The sequence below is a fragment of the Denticeps clupeoides genome, chromosome 11 (assembly GCF_900700375.1).
Source record: "Denticeps clupeoides chromosome 11, fDenClu1.1, whole genome shotgun sequence".
NCBI lineage: Eukaryota > Metazoa > Chordata > Actinopteri > Clupeiformes > Denticipitidae > Denticeps > Denticeps clupeoides.
The window spans coordinates 1,314,696-1,339,935 of NC_041717.1; the positions used below are offsets into that span (position 1 = coordinate 1,314,696).

Genomic DNA, 25,240 nt, shown 5'->3' on the forward strand with positions numbered 1-25,240 from the left:
AAAACTGTATTAAAAATGGAGAAGAAAAATCTGAGATGTGGAATTTCTTCACTTACCTGGCTCTTCCCACCACCACAGTCTGAGCCCAGCAGCCCATCACCTCCATAAACGAGTTGTGATCAAAGAAGCCATTCTGCCACGCTCCTTTCACCGCTGCAGATGTATAGATGAACACAGATCTAATCTTCCCTACAAATTTAACCCTAGACAATTACCCTCACATGACCACCCCATTATATATAGATCAGTATCCTTCAGACAGGGGTAGAACCAGGTAAGGCAAACTCACTGGGATGGGGTCTTCCACAGAGCATCCAACGGGGGTCGTAGGGCGCCTTTGTGGGAACAAATTCAATCTCACGGTCCGCTGGGTCAGAAGGTGGCATCATTGGTGGCATACAGTGTTTATTCTGAAATACAGAACATTTTTTGATAATGTAATGAATCCGGATTTATGGAAAAGATTATTTATTTGTATGAATCTGGTTTTATAGGTTCTATAGGTCCAAAAAAAGTGTGTAAAAAGTAGCATTTGCTGTTGTTTTTGTGGGAAGACTATGTAGGGCACGTTAGTCTTGACAGATCTAAATACAAGGCAGTGCCATGTCATTTTTGGATGATCTCTTTCATTATATTAACAGGTCTGTAAAAGAAAAAAAAAGTGTGTGACTGACTACAAACTTCACCTTGGGCATGTATGAGAGCCACTGTAGGATGGTGAAAACACCCTCAAAGTCATCCGGCACTATGGTGTGTGAGACACCATTGTTGTGCATAATCTGGACTCCGCCCAACTGGTTGTTGGAGGTGTAGACCTCACGGCCCAGGACCTGCACACACAGTTAACAATTCTCTGCATAATTAACATATTTCAGACCTGGACTTGAGGATGAGGGAGATGTAAAAACCTTGTTCAGGGCACTGGCTCCAGTGAGTATGATATGGGAATTCTCCACCTGAATCACCCGCTGACCCAAACGCACCAGGTATGCACCAATCCCTATAGCACGACAGGTAACCTGATGATCACAAAAAACAAAGAAGTGTGTGTGACAGCTTTGAAGGAACACTATTCAGACAAACATCGCTCTGTATACTCAAACTAGAATACACTACCATGCTGATAGTGATGATCTCCTCATACGCCTGTGAGGTTTCCCCAGCAATGGTACCAGACCCCCTAAGGTTCTCAACTCCGAGACCATCTTCCTTCCCAAAAATGTCGGTAATGACGTACCTGTTGTCAGGGAGACTCAGAGTCAGCCTGTATAACCACGCAGCATGTAAAAATAAAAGAACATAACAGTAATAACGAAAAGAGGACCTGGATTCCCCGGCCTCTTCTACATGCTGGCAGTGCACAGAGTTGGTGGAACTGATGCGGGTATAGTCCTGGGGTGTCAAGTATAAGTATTTAAAGCCCTGTGAAGGAAATACAGACAAAATATCACATATAAACTGTAATCTCAGTGCAAATGAATGTGGAATAAAATCTGTCAATATTTCAATATTGACCCCTAAGCAAAAGACTTTTCACATGAATTGACCTGAATATCATTGACTGCTGTCAACATGTATTAGGGACCACCCAGAACCACTGCTTAAAGGGCAATGCCGGTGAGACTGTACCTTGTAGGGGTCACTGGGGTCATGCCAGGCCACCTGGAACATGTGCCGTATCTCCTCTGCCAGGCCAATGCGGGCACCACTGTTGGCGGAGATGAAGATGCGTGGGATGCCCTCAGCTCTCGCTAGCTCAGACGCTCGCAAGAACAGCTGGTCCTCCTGAGGCCCAAACGAGCCAATCATATAAGTGATATCATTGCAGATGACAATGATGTGACGCCCTTCTGGATACTCTGGTGTCTTCATCTTCATATAGAAAGCAACCATTCCCACCTAGAAGCGAAATCAGCTCCATCAACACTTTTACTGAACTGGATTAAACTATGATAAAGAACCAGTTTTCGGTTCGTTGGAACATACTGGATTACCTCGTTGTCACCAGGCAGCCGATTCATGTGCACTAGTCTGCCCTGTGGGTCCAGCACCAGCTCAGTGCACATCAGGACATCCTTCGGGTAGTTGTCCCCAGAGCCCCATAGCTTAAACAGAGCCTGGCAGGAACACAACCAGCAATTATCCCATGGAAGCAGATTCTGGTTTTAAGGGGAGATAAGGGGATTTGTTTGTCACCTGACGGAACATCTCTGGGAAGTCATAAACATAGGTGGTGCCCAGGCTCTGTGCCTGAAAGCGCTTCGCCTGCAGCAGGTCTTTGGTGACGTAGGGGGTGTTGATGAGCATGCCGTGCAGAGGACCCTGCTTATCCCCATATGACTGGAACATGATCTATAACCACAAAGGAAAGAATTTACCAAAATATGACAAACATCATAATTTCACAACCAAAAAAAATGAAAAACTGTGCTTCAATAAAATGTCTTTTGTCTGATGTCTACCTCATACCATTCATAAAACAAATACATCAAACCAAGGAGCCTGTCGTCAAAAGCCATGCAGAAGTCCAGTACAGGCTTCATTTTCACTATTAAATACTTCACGAGCATCAAATCATTCAGTCTAGTCCACCTAAATAACCTACTTCAAACACAGCGTTTGCTCAGAAAAATAATCAACAGATCCAACGTTATAATATTATATATAGGGTGGTAGTAGCCTAGCGGGTAACACACTCGCCTATGAACCAGAAGACCCGGGTTCGAATCCCACTCACTACCATTGTGTCCCTGAGCAAGACACTTAACCCTGAGTTGCTCCAGGGAGACTGTCCCTGTAACTACTGATTGTAAGTCGCTCTGGATAAGGGCGTCTGATAAATGCTGTAAATGTAAATGTTATAACGCTGAGCTGAGGCCAGTTAATGACTGCAGCTCGTTCGGGCTCGTGGAGATGGGAGACTGCTGGCCTGTAAATCTGTCATTGATAATCTTTTCCCAAGGAGCTTCTTGTAGCTTCTCATACCTTCTGATTACGGGGCCACTCCCCCAGGAATAATTGACAATAATAGAAGAAAAGACCAGAATAAAAGTTTTCATTTGATGTATTTTTCAGTTTTATATAGACTCCTATGGTTCTCACCACTCCATATCTAATTTGATGTTAATTAATTAATTTTAATTAAAATGAGTCAAACATTGCAGAATATGCACTTGACACAATGACATCTGATGCTTCATCCATTCATTCTTCGCATGAAAACTGCTACCTGGCCAGTGCTGGGGTCAGTAACCTCCTTGTAGAGGCTGATGTCCAGATAGTACCCAGATTCATTGGTGAGGAAGAGGCGGATTGGGATGGCATTCCCTGTGGTGGTCAGCCGGATGTTAATCTTCAGTTCGGCTTGCAGAACACGAAGTTTCCACAACCTACTGCCATACCGCATCACCATGGAGCGCACAGACTCCTCAATCTGGAAAAAGCAGAGGTCCAGTGTGTTAAAACCAGTCAGAGGTCTACATCCACACAAGACAGAAAGGGATGAGAACCTTGGATGGATCCATTATGACTGTCGGTACAAAGTTAAGGAAGATGTGGTTGCAGTCGGTGCGCACAGTGGTGTTGCTGAAGGCCACTTCCAGCTCATCCATGGCCTCCAGCAGTAACCTCTCCCCCTCATTCTGGAGGTACTCAAAGGAGGCTTCCTACAAGAGAACAATTATTTTACTAGAAGAATCAAAAAGTAGGTCAGTCCACATGTGCTGAGGCAGCCAGCCTACCTTTGTGATGAGGTCGGAGTGGCGGATGATGGCCCGGATGAAGAAGCGATAGTCTGTAACCTCCACGCCCTTTTCCACTCGGGCAGCACCCAGATACAGGTGCATCTTGTGGTTTGCACAGGGTACTGCCTTGAGGTCAAAGTTGCGCAAGCGGCTGAGCTCCAGTTGGAAGGCCAGTGCAGGCTCCAGGTTCCGGTATATCCTGTCTTCATGGAACTGGAAGAAAGAATCATGAACTTGAGTTCTGGGTTACAACATACCAGTAAAAATGCCAGATGTGAGACAAATGCATCCATTACCTCATCTCTAGCTCTAAACGTGAAAAATTTTGGAAATTCTCGCTGCAACAACAATAATTACAATTATTTCTTTTCAAAATCAGTAAGAGCTGATGACATCTCCTCAATATCCCGTTCTAAAAAGAATGGAAAAACTCAAGGAAAAAACAAGAGGAAAAAGGTTGTGAACAAGTTAACATGAATTCTAAAGTTTCAAATGTATATTAAAATTACATAAAAGATCAGTAACTTACCTTCTGTGCAATTAAGAATGTGATTCTTCTAATTCCATATTCATATAGCAGTGCTTTCTATAATAATACAAAACCAACAATCAGGTATGTAATAGACAAGTGATTTGGTACACTTAGGATGAAGTCTATTTTATTATTAAGTGGGATTTAAGAAAATTTGAGGTTAAAATGGGTTTAAAAAGACATTCAAGTTCATTTGGGGAATATGGGATTCCATTCATAAAACAAATACATCAAACCAAGGAGCCTGTCATCAAAAGCCATGCAGAAGTCCAGTACAGGCTTCATTTTCACTATTAAATACTTCACGAGCATCAAATCATTCAGTCTAGTCCACCTAAAAAACCTACTTCAAACACAGCGTTTGCTCAGAAAAATAATCAACAGATCCAACGTTATAATATATATATTATATATAGGGTGCCTTAACTGGAGTAAAAACATGACTAGTTCTAGCGGTGGTTTTATTTGTGAGCGACTTTGACTTTTCCACTTCTGTCAGCAAAACGATAGTGACATGATTGTGCTGAAGTGTTCTAGTAGCCAGTTAATACTTTACAGGACATCACAGTTACTTGACTGTTCCCCTTACTTCAGTTATACACAATACATATAACAGATCAGTGTCTGAATGCCTTTACCAGTGGCTTGATGTTGATAAAAAAAGAAAAGTGAAACGTGTCAGCTTGTTCCTTCAGTCTAACATGTTGAGAACATTTACAACATTTACCAGACGGCCTTATCCAGAGCGAGTTACAATCAGTAGTTACAGGGACAGTCCCCCCCAGGAGACACTCAGGGTTAGGTGTCTTGCTCAGGGACACCATGGGAGTAAGTTTGAACCTGGGACTTTGTGGGAGTCTGGTTCATAGGTTAGTGTCTTAACCACTAGGCTACTAACACCCCATAATAAAATACACCCAATAATAAGATGTACCTTAAACTGGGCAAAGATTGTGAAGGCCGTGACCAGGGCGTCATCGTCCTCTGAGTCCGCTGTCCGGAGTGACACGTTGATGATGTGAATGGGATTGTCTCTCATATTCTGCCACCAACAGAGAAATATAGTAATATTGTGAGTGGGAGGTCTACAGTACGTACACACACACACACACACACACACACACACAAAAACACACACACACACACACACACACACACACACACACACACACACAGTCAGTGTTAGTTGAGAGTGTGGTACCTTGCCGTTCTCTTCTTCATAAGGACTGGAGCAGGCTTCTGAGAACAAGGAGTTCTCCAGCATGTGGTCTGCAAAGCTGGAGATCACCTCATCAAAATTCCTTTACAGACAAAGCATGATTGTCAAGACACCATCCTCTCATACAAAAGCTCAACAGATCCACGACACTGCAGTGGCTCCTGGTTCAAAAATAAACTTGTGTTCTACTGTAAAGGAAACTGATTTGTCAGAGTGGAAAAGATCCAATTCACCTTTTGAAATCCTCAAAGCACTGGAAGGCAACCATGGCACCCATTCTCTGGCAGGGTGGGGAGAAGGCACCCTCAAGGAACAACTCGCTGCTCTGTCTCCTCATCTCTGATTGGCCTGAACTGCTCACTGGCACAGACAACCTGGAGGGAGGCAGAGGACATATGCCAAATGCATGGGGAAAGAAGTATTATATTACATATTTTTGTTATGCAAATTAATCAGAACTGTATTTATATATTAATGTTTTTAGTGCTACCACAAACACATTTCAGAAAACAGGGATAGAAAAGCAATGAAATTGCTTGCTTGCTTCCAGCTGGTCTCAAGGTGACCATGCGCACATCCACACCCACCTCCATTCATATGGACAGAAATTAGGAATTTGGGCAGGAATCGCCATGTTTTAAAGCAGGATTACATTAGTCCTTCACTAGCAAATTGAATGAATTAGTTATTTATAGGGGAAAGCAGGGGGAATGCGCCACAGCACATCTAGCATGCATTGCACAGGAATACAACGGCAACTGACTGGTGGCCGTAAGAGAGCTGTACTCTACCTGTTCAGGGTAGGACTGCTCCCTCTGAAATAAGATCATTCACAGGTTCAGGTTAGCAACTTGTTTTGAGCCTTAGCTTCTATGGCTATGCTCTGTAATTCATTTAAGATGTTAAGAAGTCCACTCGGGCTATTTTGGTTTTAAATTATACCAATATTCCAAAATTACAATTAAAATCTGTTTTTCTTTGTACAAACATTTCCAGGCTGTGCTGTTCCTGCAACTGAGTATGGGGGAAAACATCACATGGGTTTCTGGGCGAAGGCAGCATTTTTGAACTGCCATTCTGGAGCTGCTTGGTAACGGAGAGCACCCTCTTTTATTCTTAACCCCTTCACTGCACCACCACTTTTTATATCGATCCATCTTAGAAACAGGGAAGAATATAAACCTTGAAACAGTTATCTATTAGATGCCACCTATTAATACAACAAATTCTCAAGTTTGGAGGTGGCTGAGTTAGCATTGTGAGATGGTGTGTTAGCACTCATGGTCAACTCAGACTGCGACTCTGCACACGCTCTAGCTCTACTACGTCATTAGTGAACAAAGTAAAGGTAGTAGCACACTGTCTTTTTACGTGTCTTTTTCTGCAAAGCGGGTCACCAGGGGGAAAGGCTCCCTTTTGGGGAGAGATGAGAAACAAAAGGTAAGGAAGACTGAGGAAGATACTAAAGTTCACTAATAATAAGTACAAAGTTGCAATTTAACAAATCTTAAAGTTCTCTGTAATTGCATTTTCTTGGCCATGTAACCCTGATTGCTGCAGCTGCAATATTGCAAGTGAAATGTGAATTCTTTTCTGTTTAATAAAACAGAAATCTATGGAAGGCTGAGATCAGAAAGGAACCAGAGAGAAGTCTTTATCTCTTTAGGTGGAGACCTGGGCTACTCCAAGTGCTCCCAGTGTGGGGGCTGACGTACCTGTTGGGGTGGGATGAGGGTAGCATGAACTGGAAGTCGACAGCACAGGATCCATCCTGTAGCTGGTGATGCTGAAGGCTGTTGAGCTCATAGGCGATGTACGCCCGCCGCACGTACACCTATGGTGTGTGGGTTGCATACCAGCAGTAGTCAGTAGGATAAAACATTGCTGATGTAGCTGCAGTCATACTGTTCATGTGTGAGAGCTGAGACTTTGGTATGGTTTGTTTTTATGCTTCTATTAAAAAGCACAAGACCAGAATTAGGTTTAAATTACACATTACAATACATTTTTGTTTCTTGCAAAAATTTAAATATGTTGATTACTGGAAAAGATCATCAGATCATCTCACCTCCAGGGCTGCCATACATACGACTCGGTTGGAGTGGTAGAAGAAACTTGGCAAAACGTCAAAAATGGACGTCTCCGAAAGGATGAGTTTCTACACAAGAAACGGATATAAAGTCCGAAAAAACATTTTGACTGGAAGAATTTAATATGCATCTAATGTCTCCAAACAGCATTCACCTTGAGGTTCTCTGGACAGAACTGATGCCCGTACATGTCAATGGCCGACAGGAAGATGGACTCCACTTGGTTGTGCCTTAACTCATAGGAGGGAAGGTGGGAGGCAATCAGCACCTGAGAAATAAGACATTTTTACATCAGGGGGGATAATACTGCAAAAAGATTTAATTCTTTAAATCAGGAACTGCCGTCTGTCCCACACCTACCTGCCGGGCACGCAGAGCCACCTTGGAGTTCTCGATTTTGCTTAGCTGTGTGAGCTCATTCAGAATGACCATCAGCTCATCAGCTAGAGTTGGGTCTCTACCACAAAGCTGATCCTTCAAAAGCAACAGCAAAAATGCAATTTATAATAATAGATTATGTTGATACATCCTTAAATAATTACATCCAATTATAATTGGGCCAATTTGATTGTTTCTAAGGAGCAAACTGTTATTATACCATATGATGACCATAAACATAGTAATAAAGTGTAATGATATTTAAAGAGATGCATCAGAGTAAAAATATTCTCTAATTAAAAAAACAGGCCACAACAAGACAGTTCATTCAATTCACTTTGTTTCATTGTAATTGATGCTATGAAAAAAGTATTGACATGCTCAGGCAACAGTCATGACTGCCACTTGCTGGTTATAGAAAAGGCTCTTTATGTTGGCAGTGTAGGGTAAATTAAACATTTAAAATGTATTTGTCATATTCCTAACACACATGCATAAAAGAAAAATAATGGCCTTACGATAAGCATGGTCACCAGCATGTTCTTCTTGGAGACCTGAGCATGGGAAAAGATGCACTCCAGCACCGGCGTCATGTCCGGCTTGTACTGCTCCATCAAGTTAATCACACACTTATCGTAATGAGCTATAAGAGAAAGGCAAAAAAAACTTCCATGATTACCTTTCCAGACCTTCCATCATGTCCACTGTATGTAACACCCACCTTGCTGAAACTGCATTTCCACCTCAAGGTAGCGTTTCAGCAAATCTAGCACCACAGACTTCATGTACCCTCGGATTCCACTCCGATACCTGTCAACACCGGCAATAAAGTAGAAATAACCACATTCTGGGGACCTGAAGCATTGCTGTATATTGTCCACAGTTTTTATTTTATGTGGTTGTCCACAGTGGTTTTATTTTATGATGAATGCTCCTACCTCTGCACCAACTGAACAATGCTCTGTGTGTTCATGAAGAAAACTTCTCTGTCTGCTTTTCTTTGAAGGGTGGCAGCATGACTGTCCAATATATTGGCAATCTAGTTTGAAAACAGGTTATAGTTATGAAGTGACCGTTCGGACAGTAAGAACATGTTGGGTCTCTACTCTAATGGGGTCAACGCACCTTTTGACTGGGAAACTGGCAGAGAACTGAGGTGATGTTACTGGCATACTGGGCCATTACTTTACGTATTGCCTTCTCCACAGTGATGGGAAAGCGGCCTGAGACACTTGTCATAATGTCCTGAAGTTCTAATAAAGGCAGTGAGGGGTCCCTGAGGGTCTTCATCAGAGTTCCCACCCATTTCTTTAACTGAGGAGGAGGAAAGAAAACTCATAGCCTAGTAGCCTAAAACTCATTTTAAAAGATACAAAGTAGGCCCTATAGTTTTCTAATTATGAAATAATTCAATCCAACTGACCAATTATGTACAAAGCAAACAGTTTATTATTGGTAATTGTCAAATAATGTTTTCAATGAGTGAAAGGAGTACATAACCAAGAAGAAACTTCAGCCTAAAGGATATTGTGTTCATACCAATCTTAAGAGCATGTGTATCAATTTGAGGGACAAATTGATGGAATGGTGTGTAAAAAAACCTTTTTGAGGGGAAGTAGGGGACCGAGGGACCTGAAAATTAAGGTATGATTAGCATCTCACTCTATTGCTGAAATATGGCTCAGGAAGGCAGTAACCATCCATGATCTTCACCAGGTTCTCCAGTACACTATGAAACACCTGGTGCAGCTTCTCTCCAACCATGGGCAATGATTCCTGAGGTGGCAATATGGATGTGTTGAGCTCAACCTAATTGATGATAATGGAGAACATTAAATTAGCATAAATGTTTATTCACTTTCATTTGCACTATCACAGATCATTCATAGCATTAACTTCACTTCCATTATATCATATAAACTTGATTAACAAGATTATTTGATTTGACAAATAATGAACAGCTCCACAATGTAAAAATAGGAAGAGACTGTGAAATAAATTGCATAACATCATGATGCAAAACAGACATTTGAACAGACATACCGGATGGATGCAGCTGGGGTCATCAAGTTTCAGACGTGCCACTATACACCCTGCTTCCAAAACGGCTCCTGGCCTCTTGACAAACTGCACACAGCCAGACTCTTGTACTGCCAGGGCCATGATCATCTTCATCACCTTCAGGTATGTCAACAACATCTTACTGAGAGATACTGGTTGCATTGTACAAACTCTACAAAAACGTAACTGTGTGTTTAGGTACATTAAAGACTTGTTTTTTTGTGAACCTTTACCTCAATTTCTGCATAAGGATGTCCGACGCAGACATGGCCCCCATCCTCAACCATGTACTGCAGCAATTTACCAGCAGAAGGAGACCTAAGCACTGTAGGGTCCCTCTCCTTCTCAAAAACGCAAGTCTTGTTGCCAACCGTGATGCGATAGCTTCAACATAGAAATTGAATGAACAATGAAGTGATATGAAAGACCAAATACAATAATTGCAAACTCCATTTGGCCTAAAAGGAAGAATACACACCTGTCCACCTCCTCTTTCATATAGGTGGTGTAGCTGCTGCCATTGTATGAAAGAAGCAGGCCACCATCACTGAGTCTGTGGACATCAATCTCAATGTCGGAATCATTCATGATGACAACGTAGGTTGTAGGAGACTGGCGTGCCACCTGGTTTCAAACGAAGCAACACCATTTTCAACAGGTCTAGCAGAGAATTACAAGATAGCTTGACATAATCCTGCGTTCACACCTTGAGACAGTATTTGACTCCTTCATAAATCAGATCCACCTCAACAAAATTCAGGAGACTATCTGCAGGAAGTACTTGTCCCCTTAAAAAGAAAAGAAGCCTTAAGTCATCATTACTATGGACACAAAATGACAGTTATCTCAAAGCCACACCTCTCCAGTGAATGAAGAAAGTCAGACATGCTCTTCCTGAACTTGGCATCTGCTACATGAAGAGACCCACAGACCACACCCAGCATGGTGTCTGGCCTCTCAGCCTAGGGCAAGATGTGTATACAGACATAAAGAAAGACAGGAATCGGTATTACTAGTGTTTTTTTGTAGATGACACGAGCAGCTACCTTGACTTTGTCAGCGATCAGGTGGTCCAGCCAGCCTGTGTCAATGTCATTGTTCCTGAAGCTCTCAGTCTCTAGCAGCTTTATCAGATACTCCACGGTGGTTCTGAAGTCCCCACGGATGGACAGTTCTTTCATGGCCACCACCATATTGCTGAAACGTATAAGCATTGACACTTAAATTTTGCACACACTTTGGTGAGGAAGAACCTGGGCAATACTTACGAAATTGCCTCCTCGCGGTTTTCACCCCAAGAGAAGCAGTGACCAAACTGAGAGTCGGCAAACTCATGCAAGCCACCTGTGGCACCAACGCTGAAATAACCCCAAACATTCTTACTGCTACGGAAATTCAGCTCTTGCACTGTGCCAGAGCTAGGTTTGAACCCCTGAAAAATCAAACAGAAAAGCCTTGATTCACCTCTATTGTTTTATAAATGCTTATTTAGTAGAGTACTTTAATATTCAATAATAATCTTTAATATTCAAATCTTTGTGCTCAACCCAACTAGTGATTGTGAAGCAATAAAATTTGTCTTCTGCTTTTAACCCATCACCCTTGGTGAGCAGTGGGCTGCCATGACAGGCGCTGGGGAGCAGTGTGTGGGGACGGTGCTTTGCTCAGTGTACCTCAGTGGTTCAGGATTCGAACCTGCAACCTTCTGATTACAGGTCTGCTTCCTTACCCTCTAGGCCACCACTGCAAAAGGACAAAGACAAAAGGGTTTTTCCTACAAGATAAAGCTGTGTGGAACTGAGTGGACTCCCAATGTAGACCATTATGTTAATACTAAGGTTGGAGCTAAACTCCAGGCCTCTCCATTTGGGTAAGTTTGGCAGCAAAAGGCTGAATGGAAATGAACGGAAATAAACATTGTGAACAGATACTCCACAACCAAGGTTTTCGATTCTGAAAGAACATCCCTGTCTATGCCAGATTTGTATTATGGAGTAATGGTAGGGTGGTAGTAGCCTAGCGGGTAACACACTCGCCTATGAACCAGAAGACCCGGGTTCGAATCCCACTTACTACCATTGTGTCCCTGAGCAAGACACTTAACCCTAAGTTGCTCCAGGGGGGACTGTCAGTGTAACTACTGATTGTAAGTCGCTCTGGATAAGGGCGTCTGATAAATGCTGTAAATGTAAAATGTAAATGTAATTCATTCTGCCAATTTACGGTCAGGGGAAGCAGAGAAGTTTGTGCCCTAGGTTTAATCCATGAACAGGAAACTGACCCATTAAGTCCAAGAATATCTTTCTTCAGGAGAATCATTTGACTCCTGAAGATGTAATCAGTCATGAAGAGAGGACTCAGCTCAGTTGTGTGGGGTCATTACCTTGATACATAACTCTGGGCAAAGTGTCAATGAAGATTGGTATGTCAGATATCTTATTATATTGTAAATTGAATCTTGTTAACATGCATGGGCCCAATGATGACAACCCATCCTTTTTACCACAATTTACTATTTTAACATTTCTGCTACTTTGATTGCTACAATTTCACAAACTTGATATAATAGCCCAGTTTTCTTTTATTCTGAACATGACTAAATCATTTCATCATTCTCCTAGATGGCACCTTCAATTAATTTGGCCTATAGACCGAGGCATTCCACAGATAATGGTCTGAATGAATACACATTTCTACACAGTCAGTGTGATTCTAGATGTACCCACCTCATCCGGGTTTTCACTAGTGATCCGTGCCGCAATGACATGTCCTCGTGGAGAGGGGGTGCACTCAGGGGCTTCAAAGTTAATTGGTGAGTCCCCCCAAGGACACATGCCAAAGAGAAGCCTTATGTCTTTTATTCTGTTGAGTGGGATACCCATTTCAATCTATAGAAATATGCAGGAAGTGTATTAGAGGCATATCAGTATATCAATCCCACAGAACTGTGTGCGTCTCTGTATATTTTTTTTTCACCCAGATTCAGAGTGGTTGCTACTTTATTTTATAAGTCTATGCTTAACGTTTCAAATTGTGTACATCCATCTTGCTTTTGAAAGTCCTCCAGTTTTCAACCATGCAGTGTTTCTAATGGCTTAACTTACATGAACAGACTTTCAATTGCTTAACACACAAATAGCTAAACATTAAGTACATTTTGAATTGTATTTGAAATACATTCTTGTACTATGTGCCAACCGCACTTCTTTCCTGCCTCAAGCATTACAGCACACTAAACCAAAAAAAGTCTTGCGTATTTCGGTGGGATCCTGTCAGTGGTGCTTCACCTGGAGCTGGGCAGCCGGCAGGTTGACATCTGCAATCATCTCAGTGCAGGGATGTTCTACCTGGAGGCGAGGGTTCAATTCCAGGAAGTGGAAACTCCCGTCCTCAGAGAACAGGTATTCCACCGTGCCAGCACTAACATAGCCAACCATTTTGGCCAGCTTCACTGCATACTGAAATAAAGAATGAGTATTATTTTTTTCCAGATGAGTAATCACTACTGAGAAAAACAAGATAAAAACCATATTTCCATATGGTAAGCTTCCATACAATAAGCCTTTTACCCTTTCCATATGCTCAAATATAACAGATGATGCAATGGTGGCTGGTGCCTCCTCAATGATCTTCTGGTGCCTCCTCTGGATGGAACAGTCCCTGCCAAACAGTGAGATGGCATTGCCATACTGGTCAGCCAGGATTTGTACCTCCAGGTGGCGTGCATGCTCTGCCAGCTGCATGATGAAGATGGGTGATCCTGCAACCTCTGCTTGGACCTACAGAAAGATTGTTGGAATAAAAAAAAAGAAAAGTAAAAACCTGAGCTTTTTACTCCACAAGAAACTTTTTAATCTTTTGTCCAGTGCAAGACATCACGAATTCATGTAGATGCAATGTTAACATACTACTGATATTGTTATGTTTGTCATTATGTATGATAAACTATCCTTACATGTATCAGCACATTTATCAGCTTACAATGAAAAAAGGTTCACTTGCTGTCTATCAACTGCCAAGTACCATAACTAAATAATCAATTATATTAATCACCTATGATGACTGACTGTTATATATTATGTTCCTCTTATAGGCTTGTAGCCTCATTTACAGTGTTGGAAGGTTACTTTTAAAATGTATTCCACTACAGATAACAGAATACATGCCCCAAAATGTAGTTTGTAACGTATTCCGTTAAGTTACTCAATGTGACCAACGTATTCTGAATGCTGAAAAATCAGCATTTTCAATGACCCTCTTCCTAATTAGGACCAAAAAGGTAATATATAAAAAAATTCTCAAACATTATAAATATACTTTTTTGGCATTTACTGTCAAAATTATTCTTCCACAAATAATTTCAAAATACTAAAGATCCTTCAATACAAATCAGATATGATGAGACAATGAAAAAATGCACTTTAAACCTAGCCACGAGATATAATTTTTAACACAAGACAATATATGTATTAATGCAACCCAGCAACATTACTTCATGGCCATTTAACGAAGGCAACAAGAACCATCTAAGGTGTCAGTGCTGAACTGTTTGGTTGAAAAACTTAAATCCCCAAATAATTGGCAATAACAATTTCCATAAACATATGAGGTGCTGCTTTTCTAAGTTTACTAAATAAAGAGGTTACAAGCCTTATCCGTGAACAATACAAAGATATTTATTATAAAAAGATATTTATTATGATTATAAAAATGCATGAATTAATTATTTCTCGCACTCATACTGTACTTGAGAAAATGGAACATTTTGCGGAAACGTTTGGCAGTATTACGCGCTCTATTACGCACACTTGTGCTTGCTCTGGAACGGGCAGATGGCTTTTGCGCTCCACGCGGTGCTGCCTGGCCGGGTCGTCCTGGTGGCAGCGAGTGCATGTGATTCCGGGGTGGTGCGGATCAGACCGCCGTGTAATCCATTTATTTCAACAAAGCAATTGTATTCTGATTATCACTCATTAAAATGGTAACTGTAACAAAATACAGTCACTACTATTTTGTATTCTAAATATGTAACGTCTGTACATGTTTTCCATTACTCCCCAACACTGCTCATTGATAAGAAATGGAAATTAGTGCATAAAACAAAAGACACCATCATATCCTCTGTTCTTGTTTTTGTTGTTGTTCAGCTGTAAATACAGCCGACACCGCAGCAATGAACACCCCCCGATGCTTGATATGAATCACTTGAGCACAGATGAAGCTAACCAAAATGCCAGATGATTGTACAATAATCATCTCTAATAAGTCTGATATCTGTAGTAGGCTGACCTGTCTGAAGAAGTTAGGAAAGTCCTCGGCGCTGTCTACTTTGCGAATGCCCTTTCCCCCTCCTCCTTCTGATGCCTTGATCACAACCGGATAGCCGATTCTCTCTGCAGCCTTTGGAGTAAAAAGAAACAAGAAAATATAAAAAAGGCAACAAGCTCAAACCATGACTGCTCCTTTTGTGGTGGACAGAGATATTATTACCATCAGGCCTTCATCCACATCCCTCACACAGCCCTTGACATACAGATCAGGGGGAACGCTTATCACATGACCCAGACGATGGTCTTCCTCTGCCTGTTCCACTTTAAGTCCTAGAAAGATCACAGGGAGACACGTCAACTACAACACATGAAGTGAACGAAGACAGAGGGTAGGGTATACGCTGGATAAATTAAATTGTCACATCAAGAAAAAGTAAATGCTTATACACTATTTAAAGATTAAAAGCGCTGCTTGTAGCATTTTTAGAATTACCTAAACTATTATTATCTTTATTTCATATGTGCATTTAATTATAATAAAATGTCAGTTAATGTTATTAATAACATTAATGAATGGCCGATCAGTAGAATCAACCAGGCTCTACCACTTTTTTCTAATTAAATCTGAAATGTTTATGGTCACTATTTTTGAATTGGTGCTAAGTACAGCGCAACATGCTAAGTGTGGGACTTGTGTAAGGTCAGAGGTGTTCTCGGGATTTACATAAATAAATAGATAAATAATGAAGGAGAGCCAATCTGTAATGATGTTGGTGCACAACATATTTATTGGCTCTAATTAGTCATGCAGAATGAGGAAAGAATGTGCATGAGTACTGAGCAATAAATGTACATTTTAAACTCTGTTCATACAAAACATAATTAAAGATCGATTTCTCTGAAATACAGATAACTACCAAGTTGTTTTATCTATTAATCAGTATGCCTCATACTTAGCGCTGCTTTCTGTACCAATGACACTAATCAATTGGAACGCAGAAATTTGGTCAAGCGCAGCTACTGAATTAACAACTTGCTTAAATGACTTACATTACATTTATTCTGCTGTGCTAAAATACTTTCCAAAGCAAAGCAAACAATCTGATAATATCTTCAGAACTACCTGAACCACTCCAGGGCAGAATGGGGATGTCGACACTCTGTGCCACAATATTGGAGGCCACCTTATCTCCCAAAGCCCACATGGCCTTGCTGGATGGACCTGAAACAAAAAAGCAAACACAAGCACAAAAACATACCATGACCTATATGTAGCATGATTCTGTCTCAGGGGAAGGGACCTGAAAGGGCCTCACCTAAAAATGAGATCCCAGCCTTGTACAGCAGCTCTGGCAGTTTGGGGTTTTCAGAAGCATGACCCCATCCAGCCCAGACTGCCTATGATACAAAAAAAAATCTTTTTGAACAAATGAACAAAATGCAGATTAATAATATATACTAATCTAGCTCTTCCAAGCAAGTCTGAAATAATGAAGTCATAAAAAAAAAAAACTATCCTACAGTTATCTTCATGGGCTGATCAGCAGTATTTTCTAATATGAAACAATTTAAAGTAATATTAAAAGGTTTGACTTAGGGTTTTTTGTTATAATTCAAATGGTACCTGCACAGGAATCCTCTTGGCAATGTCCACTATGAGCTCAACATTGGCATAATTATTGTTGTTGGATCCTCCGGGGACTGGCACATAATGGTCTGCCATTTTAATGTACTCTGGGGGAAGAAAATGTAGATTTTAAGCTTCTTTCCTTAACCAATAATGCAGAATAAACCTGTGCACACAGGCCATTACCTGCGTTAGCTTTAAGGTCCTCTGGAGTGACCATGACCACAAAACGAATTGTCCTCTCGTTGCGGAACATTTCATACGACCAACGACGGATTGAGCGCATGCACTTAACTGCTGCAATCCCATTATTTGCAATGAGCACCTTAATATAAAAGAAAATATCTATTAGATGCAGCTGTTACGTATTGTGTGACTGTGTTAGGCTGACCCATGAACCTGATCAGATACTTTAGGTAGTGTTCAGTTCAGTTTTATCAGCCATGTGTAGGTTGGGGTCAATGTTTGGATGATTAAAAACAAGTTAAAGAATCAGAACATGAATTTAATATACTATAAACTCAATACAAACAAGAAATAAAAAGATAAATACCAGTGGCAAGCATAATCATTAAAAGAAGTGAAAAACAACTACGCATGTATGAAAAACTGTAGTTAGTGTTCTATATAATTAGTGGATTTATACAGAACAGCACTGCATGTGTATGTAGTGATGCTAGCCTTGATTGTGAATTCCTCTAAATTAAAGTCCTGTTTCAAAGAAGACTTCATTGTAGAAGGAAAATGTTTATAACCACAAGCTGATAGGAAAATAAAGCAAAGTTCATAACTGCGTGTGGGCTGACCTTGTCTATGACCCGGTTCCCTCCAAAGCGAGTGACAAACTCGGCCGGGGAGGCCACTGTGAAGTCTCTTTGATCCATTCTGCGATGCTCACGACCTTTCTTTAGCAGGTGCGGACCAGACATGCTAGGCCTGCATATGAGGAAGCACAAGTATTGAAAATGCAGCTAAGACACGCGTCCACAATTGAAGAATTGTCCTCCATCATCCCAACAAGAGAAAGTTAGAGCCTGGCAACACCACCTTCTACCATTCAAATGCAAATCAACAAACTGAAGGAAAAACAGAGTCACTTTTTTCTGAATCAGACTAGACCAACCTTTCCTCACCAGCAGTCATGTCACCTCTAGAATGGTATCAGGAATTACAGTCCTCATATAAATGTTAACATGGCTACAGTGGCCAATCACAGGTCGGCGTCTTATCAAATCAACTCTGACTCAAACTAGCCCTGTCAGCAACCCTCACAGAATGCCTATAATCATTTGCTTACTGTTTTTTAGTATAAATTGTTCATACTCTCACATGAATTCACCGTTGTTATAATCAGTGCTGTGAACAAACCTCCTGATGGTAACACCACAAATGCTTTGGGCTACCTGCTATCTGCCATTAGCAAGCAACAACAGGCCTATCCCGATAGAGTTTTTGTAATAGCAGGTAACTGAGTGATATGGTATAAAATTCATATTGCGATATATAATTTAATAAGTAAAGTTAAATGTAACTAAGGGTAACATGTGTCCATAGCAAAGGCGCTGCGGCAGGAAATTTTAATAAACTTTTTCCAGATCAACATCAAAGTGATCTGCTTTGGATGATATCTACATGCAAAAGACATACAGCATCCTCAAGAATCCATCACATCCGACCCATCGTCTGTTCCATCAAAACACGCATAACAAGATTCATGTCCAGTGAGTACTTCCATCAAATGAAACACCTCATTAACAAAAAAATCCCCCCCACTGCGCTACTTCGAATATAATACTTTTATATATTTGTTTTTTTTTTTGGTCTTGGTCGTAAATGTAACCCGGTATGCACAAAATTTGTGCCCTACAATGACAATAAAGAAATCTATCTATCTCTTTCAATGTTCAGATTCATTTCATCCATTGTCATAATACCACTGTTCCCCTGTACAATCAGTAGTAGGGACAGTTCCCCAGAAGACACTCAGGGTTAAGTGTCTTGCTCAGGGACACAATGGTAGTGTTTCACAATGAGAATCTCTTCATTTCTTTTCTTTATTTGAGTACCACGTCTATTATTAAGTGTTCCCAACAACATGCCGCCAGAACACATGCTTCACTATGGCCAATGATCAGTGGACATCATGTGACAGCGTAACTATTTTACTCATTTAATGAAGACATTTTATCGATTTATTGATTGCACGTATTAATATAAATTTTACGAACCTAAGTAAATAAATCATAGTGAACATATTTATATTCACAAATGTTTATAATATAATTCTTATTCACATTCTGATTACAGACCATAATAACTGTTAATCTTTTTTGTGCTTTGCTTTCTGCCTTTTTGTTCAAAGCTCCATATGTGTAAAAATGTGTAAAAAAGCACTTATTGCTGGTGAGTGTCCTATTTCTATGTGCCTTCTTTACATGTCAGAGTCAAAGTAGGGCACAGTATTGCCATTCTGATTTATTGTCACACTTCTGGCGTATCGGCAGAGGTGGCCTAGCGGCTCAGGAAGCGGACCCGGAATCGAAAGGTTGAAAGCTCAAATACCCTTGAGCAAGGTACCGTCCCTGTTCACGGCTGCCCACTGCTCCCTCAGGGGACGGGTTAGAAGCAGAGGACATATTTTGCTGGCCGCTGTCCTGTGCCGTGTCACATGTGACAATCACTTTCACATATAAGGTTATTTAGCTTAAATATATATAAAAGAGCTTTTTGGGATGGTAATAATAGCATGTATTTGTCTGATTAAACAGTTTGCATGTTTGCTACTCTTGTCGTCACTGTCTCAGTACTGGCCTGATCTATAAAAAATAAAATAATTTAACAGTGCACCTCTGTTTGCTCACTGAACTCAGGGAAACACACATCTGAGGGTTTACCAACAGCAGAACAACAGCCATGCATGTGCACTCTCTCTCTCTCTCTCTCTCTCTCTCTCTCTCTCTCTCGGGAATGGGCATAACTCTCATCAGTTTCAAATCACATCTGCAGCAGTGGCATAAGAGACAAGAGAAACCATACAAAAGTCAATTAAAAGTTGTAAATACTTGAATACTTTCTTATTAACTGGGCGTTTGCATGGTAAAAAGAGGCAGGAATCACACGAGGAGACATGCAGAAGAACAGCAAGCAGGCTGCACAGACCAGTACTAACCTTTTAAGGTACTGAAACCAGTTAAACATTTGTCTCCTGTCGTCCTCCATGATCAACCGCTCATGTGCAGAAAACACAAGGCTACGGTTTTAGCAACTATACAGTGCTGCCCTGCTCTTTCTTCCTTCCTTCTTTCTCACAAAGGCCCTCCCACGTCCCCTCCCCCACACGCAACAGGCTGAAAGTGCTCTGGACGCCCCTCACATGCTCTGCAACCGGAGGTTTTACATAGCATCTTCGGAGACCGCCCATCCTATTCATTTCAACTGTTACCAAAAAAAACACAAAGGTTCACTGATCCTAAATCCATGCTGCTCACCTCTCCGAACAGTCATTCTCTCCATCAGAAGGAGCCTTCAAAGCATTACAAGTCCGTTTCCCATGCCCAGTTGAGCTTAGTCAGTTTATCCATCAAGACGACTGCTGTCTACTCAGCTACTCCACCAGTCAAACACACATACACATGGGCCAGGTCATTATTCCGACGTCCTTGATGTCAGCTGCACATGACAAGGCCCATCAGGCCTGCAGATTCCTCACAGGAGCCAGACTTTCCAAGAACAAACTTTCTGGGACCCGTTATTCTCAAAGCCAAACACTTGTTCCATTAATAGAACAGCGATGCATGGCATGAGACAATCATTCAGGAGGCTATGCAAGGCTCAGATGATCATGGCTGCGGGGGAAAGTTAGGAAACTGTGTGCTGGTAAACCACCAGATGGTCCTGATCTAAAGCTTCACAGTACTCATCATTTCATTAAGAAATAAGAAAAAAAAACTATTCAGACATGGCAGATGGTAAAGACCTTACTTATGAAAATGGTGAGCAAGTAGAGAAAGACGATTAGATAACAAATAACCACAAGCAGCAGTTATTGGGGTCCAAGCACCGGCCCGGATGAATTTAACCCAATTTAACAAGGTTTCATTAGGATGTCAGCACAGAAACACCTATCCAGTCGGGATATCTCTACATGGCCAGGGAATGATGCACCATTACAACAAAAACACAGTCGCTTTGGGTAATTAAAGTGTTTTGGTTCATCAATATTGGACATGGAATCAGATTCGTGGCAAAATTTTGAAACAAAACTTTCCTAAAATCGAACGAAAATAGGATGTGCAGAAAGAGATTTGTACTCCATGCAAACGTTTCGAACATACTGAAAACATGCAGACTAAATATACAGATACACTGCACAATTCCAGCAGTATCCAATTCATGCAAACTAACTCTATCGACATCTGGAGCACCGCTCTCTCCAATGTGACCGAGGCAAAATGTCACAAACGTAAACAGATCCTTGTTTACATGTTTCGTCTGCCAAAACAACAGCATCAAAGACAAAAATAAGTGATAAAAAATTTTAGGATAAAAAAAATTGTATGAAGAACTATTGTTGGGCACCATTTAAAAGCTAGTTTAAAACACAGTATTGCCCTTGGATCAAAGTTTGGGACTATGGTAAAATATACTGTGTAAACCATATTATTATTATGGATGTTCCACTGTACTTGACTGCAAATACACCGTGTCTGTTGAAGAAATGCATGTATCTCTCAAAAATAAGCCTCTTCTGTTATAGTTTAATTCTATACAAATGCTTTAAATCTTACGGTTTATGGTGACACTCCCCTGACCACAAAAATACCCCCACATGTGAGCAGCACGAGCCTTTAAATAGCCTCACGACGTAGCACGTATGTTCACCAGCGAGGCCGGGTACATGGGGAGAGTTGTGTCTGGAAGGGGCGTGGCCGAAGGAAAGCCCACGCTCGACCCCGCGCTGCTCCGGTGGAGCTGAACCCACCTCATGCTCATGGAGGGCGGTGGCGGTAAGCGTGGCGGCGTTTGTGCTGGGGCCGCCATAGGGACTGGCTGTCCCGAGGAGACGGACTCGGCTCTCCTAGCCTGACTCGGAACAGGTTCATCATCTGAAGAGTTGTCCTCCGATGCCCCTAAAATAAACTTCAGCTTCTCCCGGGCCTCCGGACCCGAGTGCAGCCGGGTTCGACGCGCCTGACCGCAGGCCGCGGGTTCCGTGGCTGAAGCGGACGTGCTTGTGGAGAGACCGTCCATTTCGCCGCCGTCTCGCAGGGCTTTCTCTGTGGCTGGAGGGTCAGAGACCGCGATATTCTCCATGGAAGAGGGGTGTCGAGTGGTCATCTCAGCAGACCCAGACAAGCTAGATTCTGCTTTTAAGGCGTCAACGCTCGCAGAGATCCTGTCTTGAAGCGTGGAGGCATTCAGAGATCTTCACAAGTTCCCTTTAAAAAGAGAATAAAAAATGCAGAAACATGTCAGGATCCTACCGAACAGACCCGGCTGATAACTTATCAACACGTCCGACATGAGTGTGGAGTTCCTGTCAATGTTTCACTCTGCTTCTGATAAAAACAAGAAAAATGACATTTCTATCACAGAAACCTCCACAATAAACCCAACATGCGTGTGGAGTTCCTGTCAGTTTCACTTTACTTCTGATAAAAACAAGAAAAATTTTATTTCTCCACAGAAACCTCCACAATAAACCCGACATGCGTGTGGAGTTCCTGTCAGTTTCACTTTACTTCTGATAAAAACAAGAAAAATTTAATTTCTCCACAGAAACCTCCACAATAAACCAGACATGCGTGTGGAGTTGCCGTCAATGTTTCACTTTACTTCACACAGAACAAGAAAAAGGAGAAATAACACACATCACAGAGCCACGACCGACCGTGGGAAGTTCCCCGGTTCCTGAGGTACAAAAGCGGCACGAACCTTGCAGGGAGCGAGTCGGGAAGGTAAGCGGAGCGGCTGTAAACAGCTCCGCGCTGGGCCATGCGCTCCGTCCCTCTGCTATCTGGGGGAAGGGTCGCCCGTCGGCCGCACTCGGATTGGGTGTCTTCACGTATGTGGTCGATGGAAGCCGACCTTGGTTGACCTTGTGGCGGCCAAAAACGTCACATTCACGTGGGCAGAAGATGCCCACGGCGAGAGCGTGAGCGGGCTGAGTGGGACGTTTTTAATGTTTTTATATTTCATAAATCCGCGGCGCGTAGCGCTGTAGAGGACTGGGTTGGTACCATCCGCGCGAAAAGATCCCCGAATTATTTCACAATTATTCTACACGCGAGAACGACGCAGCGATATTTCCAGGAGGGTCGTTTTCATATCTCGGCGCGTGAACGCGGCCGCGCGCAGCACGTGCGTGCTTCAGGTCGCGATGACGTCAGCACGTCAGTGGACGCGCGTCAGGCGCCGCTCGGGTTGCTCGCCTTTCAGCCATTAAAGCGTGTTTTTTTTTTTTTACTGTTCGTGAAATTATTTTGTCGTTGTATGTGAGAACTTTTGAGTGGAAGGTTCTGTTAAATTCTGCAACTTTGAAAAGAATAATTGTCCTCATTCTTATTTATTTTTGGTGGCAAGTCACATGACCTGCCTTCTTCTTGAAAACCTGTTTCTTTCTCGAAATCTGGGACCCCTACTTTGGTTGAAAAGTTACCGGCACACAGTTCGTATCAGAGTGTCAGCAGGTGTTAAGTTTAAGCTCCTTATTCGAATTGTCCGTTCCACCTTAATTGTAGGGGTTGTAGTTCAGCGAGACATATAGTCAGAAAATCTGTTTCAGAAATGAACATAAAGCTGTATATGGTGATGATCTTTACTTTACTTTACTTTACTTTACTTTACTTTACTTTATTTGGCAGACGCTTTTATCCAAAGCGACTTACAATGGGAAGACACCAGCAATTCTCGTTCGATTTCTATAGAATATCAAGTATACAAACTAAGAGCCCTGATAAGGCTTAGACTTGTCATTGAAGAACATGCTCGGAGAGTGTTGGGTGCTAGACTAAGAAAAATTATAATGTATTTATACATTTTGTATTTATTTGTTAAATGTGTATGCATGTGTATGTGTTAAATTTGTCTGTAATATTTTTGGAATAAGAGGGTTTTCACCTTCTTCTTAAAAGTGGTGATAGTCTCGGCTAGTCGTGTGGAGGAGGGTAGGTTGTTCCACCAGCCAGGGACAACAACGGAGAACAGACATGATTGGAATCGGAGACCCCGTGAAGAAGGAATTTTTAGTCTCCTTTCGTTTGCCGATCTGAGAGAGCGTGTAGGAGTGTATCTAGGTAGTAGTGTGTTGATGTAGGAGGTAGTATTGTAGCTTCTGTGCAGGAGAGTATCTAGGTAGTAGTGTGTTGATGTAGGAGGGCGCAGTTCCATTTACAGCCCTGTAGGCAGCATCAAGGATTTGAACTCAATGCGAGCAGCTACCGGGAGCCAGTGGAGGGAGGTAAGAAGAGGTGTAACATGGGTGTATTTTGGCTGATTGAAGATGAGGCGGGCTGCCATATTTTGGACCATCTGGAGTGGTTTTATGGTGACTGCAGAGGCTCCAGCCAGGAGAGAGTTACAGTAGTCAAAATTCTATGTGGATCTATGTATCCACTCAAAATTCTGAACTATTAGTAATAGTACCACTTGTTGCCAACACCGTCTTTAAAATTCACCTGTGAACTTGCTCATATGCACATAGGTTTATGATGAATATTTCCAGGTACAAAAAAAAAACAATATTGAACTAACTTCAAGAGTAATAAAAGAGTACATCTCAGTAAAATTTAATATTATTCTATTATTAAACTAATAACAACTGGCAGTTTGGGCATATCCAAACTGCCAGTGCCTTAAGATCTCCTTCCCTCTTCATTCTGGATATTACAAAACACAAATATGCTGACAAATTCATTCTTTTACAAGGCAACATGATTATGCAGCGAATTAAATAAAAGGTAGATACTCCAAAAACAACACAGACTATGTATGTACAGCAATGTACAGCAACTCTCATTGTTTCACAATGACAATCAGTGACTACAGTAGCTCTCCCATCTCATCTCTCTCTTCTATCTTACCTGGAAATGTCCATATTAATCATAAATATGTTCATGAGTTCCAGGTGAATTTTACAGTGAAAACAGTGTTGGGCCAGGCAGGTATCCTCTTTTCAATTACCTACTTATATTACCTGGAAATTCATCATAAATCTTTGTGCAAATGAGCAAAGTTTCCTGGTGCTTTTTACAGTAAAAACGGTGTTGGGCCAGGCAGATAACGAGTGGTAATATTTCTAATGGTTCATAATATTGAGTGG

At 41.6% G+C, this 25,240-nt stretch overlaps 1 protein-coding gene across 9 annotated transcripts in view; it reads right to left on the bottom strand.

Moving 5' to 3' along the window:
• Positions 1-23,268, bottom strand: part of acacb (acetyl-CoA carboxylase beta) — a 30,405-nt gene extending 7,137 nt beyond the window's left edge. For 2 of the 9 annotated variants that reach the window (XM_028995034.1, XM_028995043.1), the window contains exons 1-47: positions 22,855-23,268; positions 21,902-22,358; positions 17,727-17,856; positions 17,107-17,245; positions 16,918-17,027; positions 16,610-16,691; positions 16,417-16,515; positions 15,514-15,623; positions 15,313-15,423; positions 13,593-13,802; positions 13,311-13,481; positions 12,750-12,911; positions 11,292-11,455; positions 11,070-11,220; positions 10,882-10,985; positions 10,730-10,811; positions 10,502-10,647; positions 10,257-10,407; positions 10,006-10,140; positions 9,625-9,771; positions 9,088-9,276; positions 8,901-9,001; positions 8,684-8,772; positions 8,481-8,605; positions 7,945-8,058; positions 7,739-7,852; positions 7,563-7,652; positions 7,210-7,328; positions 6,866-6,907; positions 6,286-6,309; positions 5,728-5,868; positions 5,477-5,576; positions 5,210-5,317; positions 4,273-4,329; positions 4,040-4,081; positions 3,741-3,956; positions 3,510-3,665; positions 3,227-3,433; positions 2,197-2,352; positions 1,995-2,117; positions 1,630-1,899; positions 1,325-1,422; positions 1,117-1,237; positions 909-1,019; positions 687-830; positions 290-410; positions 57-153 (exon numbers count right to left, since the gene is read on the bottom strand). In XM_028995034.1, the coding sequence (XP_028850867.1) occupies positions 57-153; positions 290-410; positions 687-830; positions 909-1,019; positions 1,117-1,237; positions 1,325-1,422; positions 1,630-1,899; positions 1,995-2,117; positions 2,197-2,352; positions 3,227-3,433; positions 3,510-3,665; positions 3,741-3,956; positions 4,040-4,081; positions 4,273-4,329; positions 5,210-5,317; positions 5,477-5,576; positions 5,728-5,868; positions 6,286-6,309; positions 6,866-6,907; positions 7,210-7,328; positions 7,563-7,652; positions 7,739-7,852; positions 7,945-8,058; positions 8,481-8,605; positions 8,684-8,772; positions 8,901-9,001; positions 9,088-9,276; positions 9,625-9,771; positions 10,006-10,140; positions 10,257-10,407; positions 10,502-10,647; positions 10,730-10,811; positions 10,882-10,985; positions 11,070-11,220; positions 11,292-11,455; positions 12,750-12,911; positions 13,311-13,481; positions 13,593-13,802; positions 15,313-15,423; positions 15,514-15,623; positions 16,417-16,515; positions 16,610-16,691; positions 16,918-17,027; positions 17,107-17,245; positions 17,727-17,856; positions 21,902-22,257 (6,035 nt within the window). In that variant the 5' untranslated portion in view covers positions 22,258-22,358; positions 22,855-23,268. Of the gene's footprint in view, positions 1-56; positions 154-289; positions 411-686; positions 831-908; positions 1,020-1,116; positions 1,238-1,324; positions 1,423-1,629; positions 1,900-1,994; positions 2,118-2,196; positions 2,353-3,226; positions 3,434-3,509; positions 3,666-3,740; positions 3,957-4,039; positions 4,082-4,272; positions 4,330-5,209; positions 5,318-5,476; positions 5,577-5,727; positions 5,869-6,285; positions 6,310-6,865; positions 6,908-7,209; positions 7,329-7,562; positions 7,653-7,738; positions 7,853-7,944; positions 8,059-8,480; positions 8,606-8,683; positions 8,773-8,900; positions 9,002-9,087; positions 9,277-9,624; positions 9,772-10,005; positions 10,141-10,256; positions 10,408-10,501; positions 10,648-10,729; positions 10,812-10,881; positions 10,986-11,069; positions 11,221-11,291; positions 11,456-12,749; positions 12,912-13,310; positions 13,482-13,592; positions 13,803-15,312; positions 15,424-15,513; positions 15,624-16,416; positions 16,516-16,609; positions 16,692-16,917; positions 17,028-17,106; positions 17,246-17,726; positions 17,857-20,089; positions 20,230-21,901; positions 22,359-22,790 lie in introns of those variants that run through there. The other 7 variants (XM_028995037.1, XM_028995035.1, XM_028995039.1 and 4 more) reach the window with 7 other exon arrangements.
• Positions 23,269-25,240: the final 1,972 nt, after the last annotated feature.